The following is a 3,201-nucleotide window of genomic DNA, read 5'->3' on the forward strand; positions in this document are numbered from 1 at the left end:
TCCCCTTTGATCTCTGAATAGGCAACTGGCACCGTCTCACCAGCCCTCCAGCCTCATTTCTTCAACCCTAGAGTTCAATGAGAAAGGTACGCCAGGTTGGTGTTTTGCCCAGTGCCAACCCTCCAGGCAGAAGAACAGAATAGCAGAATAAGGGACCTTGGAGGTCTTCTAGTCCAACCCCCTGCTCAAGCAGGAGACCCCTATACCATTTCAGACAAATGGCTGTCCAGTCTCTTCTTGAAAACTTCCAGTGTTGGAGCGTTCACAGCATTCTGAAAGCAGGTTGTTCCACTGGTTAATTGTTCTCACTGTCAGGAAGTTTCTCCTTAGTTCTAGGTTGCTTCTCTCCTTGACTAGTTTCCATCCGTTGCTTCTTGTCCTGCCTTCGGGCGCTTTGGAGAACAGACTGACTCCCCTTTTTCTTTGGGGCAGCCCCTGAGATATTGGAACACTGCTGTCATGTCACCCCTAATCTTTCTCTTCATTAGACATACCCAATTCCAGCAGCCGTTTCTTATATGTTTAACCTTCAGTCCCCTAATCTTCTTTGTTGCTCTTCTCTGCACTCTTTCCAGAGTCTCAACGCCTTTTTTACATCATGGTGACCAAAACTGGATGCAGGATTCCAAGTGTGGCCTTACCAAGGCATTGTAAAGTGGTATTAATACTTCACGTGATCTTGATTCTATCCCTCTGTTAATGCAGCCTAGCACTGTGTTGGCTTTTTTGGCAGCTGCCGCACACGGCTGGCTCCTATTTAAGGGATTGTCCACTAGGACTCCGAGATCCCTCTCGCAGTTACTACAACCGAGACAGGTTCAATTTATTCTATAACTGGAGGACATTCTCCTCCACCACCGTCCATCATTGTCCTGTGGACCTTCTGTCAACAGGACTCATTCAGCCCTGCACAGGCAGTGGCCCTTGCTTGAATTGGGAGCTGTTTGAGTTCACAAAGGGGGCTGATGTCACCCATTATTACGCTGTTCTTGTGGGAGGGGATGCTGAACCACCCTTGGAGCAGCCTGGGCATGGGTTCAACATGGCCACAGAAGTGTCCTTCTAAAGCCAGCGCCATGCAGCTATGAAGGAAGTGGTCCAGCCAAGAGGATCTTACTTCTGAGACATCAGAAATATCCAGGTGGGGGTCCTTGCCTTGCCCCCTTCCGTGTTTTTTTTTAAATTTATTTTATGCATCTCCTAGAGAATAAGCATCATCTCCCTATGTGTGTCTTCTGTTTCCCCAAAGCTCTAGCCCGAGTTTTTAAGGCCTATTTTACGGCCAGTTATCACTTTGATTTCGCTAACTGGCCAGTGGAATTTCGATGGGACGAAGCAGGAGGTAGCGGTTTCCCAGCAGCTCACAGCGGCAATGGCAAATCCCGTAAGCACCCGGTCCTCAAGGCTGTGCCAGGAGCCTGTCCCCCAGAACTGGCATTTGAGGCGGGGCCTTATGGACATCGGAGTAGCCAATGGAACCTGATCAGCAGTCTAAAACAGTTGCCCAGTCGAGTTGCCAGCTACATCATGGCTCACTCCTTAGGCCGCTGGTTGCTGTACCCAGGATCGGTCTTCCTTTTGAACCAAGCCCTGCTCCCGATCCTGGCCAAGGGTCAGACTCGTCTCTTGCAAGAGTATAACGGGAGACGGGCGAAGTTGGTAGCCCGGGACGGGAATAAGATCGACACCATGTTTGTGGACAGGAGAAGCAAGTTGAACATCCCCGGAACAGAACGGGGGAACCGCCTCGTGATCTGCTGTGAGGGGAACGTCAGTTTTTACCAGTGGGGCTGCCTGTTCACCCCCTTGAAGACAGGCTACTCGGTGTTGGGATGGAACCACCCTGGCTTTGCCGGAAGCACCGGCCAACCGTACCCGAAGAACGATGCCAATGCGGTGGACGTGGTGATGAGGTACGCCATGCTCCGTCTGGGCTTCCAGGTGGAGGACATTGTGATGTATGGGTGGTCCCTGGGGGGATATTCTGCCACCTGCGCTGCCATGTCCTACCCAACGCTGGGCGCGTTGGTTCTGGATGCCACCTTTGACGATTTGCTCCCCTTGGCTTTGAACGTCATGCCCAAGAGTTGGAATAAGCTGGTGGTCCGGACGGTGAAGGAACACTTCAACCTCAACGTAGGGGAACAGCTGTGCAAGTACTGTGGCCCCGTCTTACTCATTCGTAGGACCAAGGATGAAGTCATCAGCACCTGCCCAGTGGGTCTGGAAGACCAGATAGCCAACCTCCGATGCAACAGGGCCAACGAGCTCCTGATCCAATTGCTGGAGCATCGTTACCCATGTGTCATGTCCCAGGAAGGACGGGAAGCGGTCCACGACTGGCTGAGAGCCTTCAACGCCAAGCAGGAAGTAGCCCTTTACCGGCGCTACCAAGTGAATGACGATTGGTGCACGAAGGAGCTTCAGAGCTACAAGTCCGGCCTGGGGCTGAAGGACTACTTCCCTTGGCATGTTGGGAAGTACAGCCAGTGCAGGGAGAAGCAACAGTTGGCGGTGTTCTTAGCCAAGAAGCATCTGAAGAACGTGGAGGCCACCCACTGGTCTCTTCTGAAGCCCGATGACTTCCAAATGCCGTGGCGATTATAGCAGGAAGAGGAGAAGGTGGACACTGAATGGAGAAAAGAGGAAGAGACAAGACAAAGAGACATACAAAGAGAAGGTCTTGGAGAATCTGATTGTGTGTCTCTGTTGTCTTTGGGTGATGTGCCCTTTTTTCCCAAGTAGGGGTCCTTCAGAGCTGCTGGACCGTCCCCATCATCTATGGGCCAGCATAACTTGTGGAGCAGCAGGTCCCCTGCAGAAAATTAGCACGGTGGCCCAATAATCTGGATTAAACAAGGGCAGGGTGGGTGTGAGGAATCACAACAGCCACTCCCAAGCAGGAGCCTGACGATGCCCTGGGGCACATATATGTAGTCCTCAACTTACGACTGGTCATAAAATGGGGGCAAAACTCACAACTGTCACTTTTAGCAATGGAAATTTGGGGCTCAATTGTGGTCATAAGGAACGGACTAACCGTATCTGTTTAAATGTTATTGAAAACATTTACACAGCCGATGTATACACGAAAAGGAAGCCGCGGGGGCTCAGGGATTAAAGATGCGGAAAAGCTGACCGCCGGGGTTTGAGTCGTCAGCGCCATGCGACGGGGCGAGCGCCCATCCTCGCCCCAGCTCC

The 3,201-nt window shown here is 51.9% G+C and overlaps 1 protein-coding gene across 1 annotated transcript; it reads left to right on the plus strand.

Moving 5' to 3' along the window:
- Positions 1-1,224: 1,224 nt before the first annotated feature.
- Positions 1,225-2,607, plus strand: LOC308664884 (ABHD16B-like; the record flags this gene model as incomplete). The annotated part of the gene is made up of 1 exon (XM_081322428.1): positions 1,225-2,607. The coding sequence occupies one exon, from the start codon at positions 1,225-1,227 to the stop codon at positions 2,605-2,607; it is 1,383 nt and encodes a 460-aa protein (XP_081178554.1).
- Between the last annotated feature and the right edge of the window lie 594 nt (positions 2,608-3,201).

Source organism: Vipera berus, assembly GCF_964194415.1.
Source record: "Vipera berus genome assembly, chromosome: 3".
Taxonomy (NCBI): Eukaryota; Metazoa; Chordata; class Lepidosauria; order Squamata; family Viperidae; genus Vipera; species Vipera berus.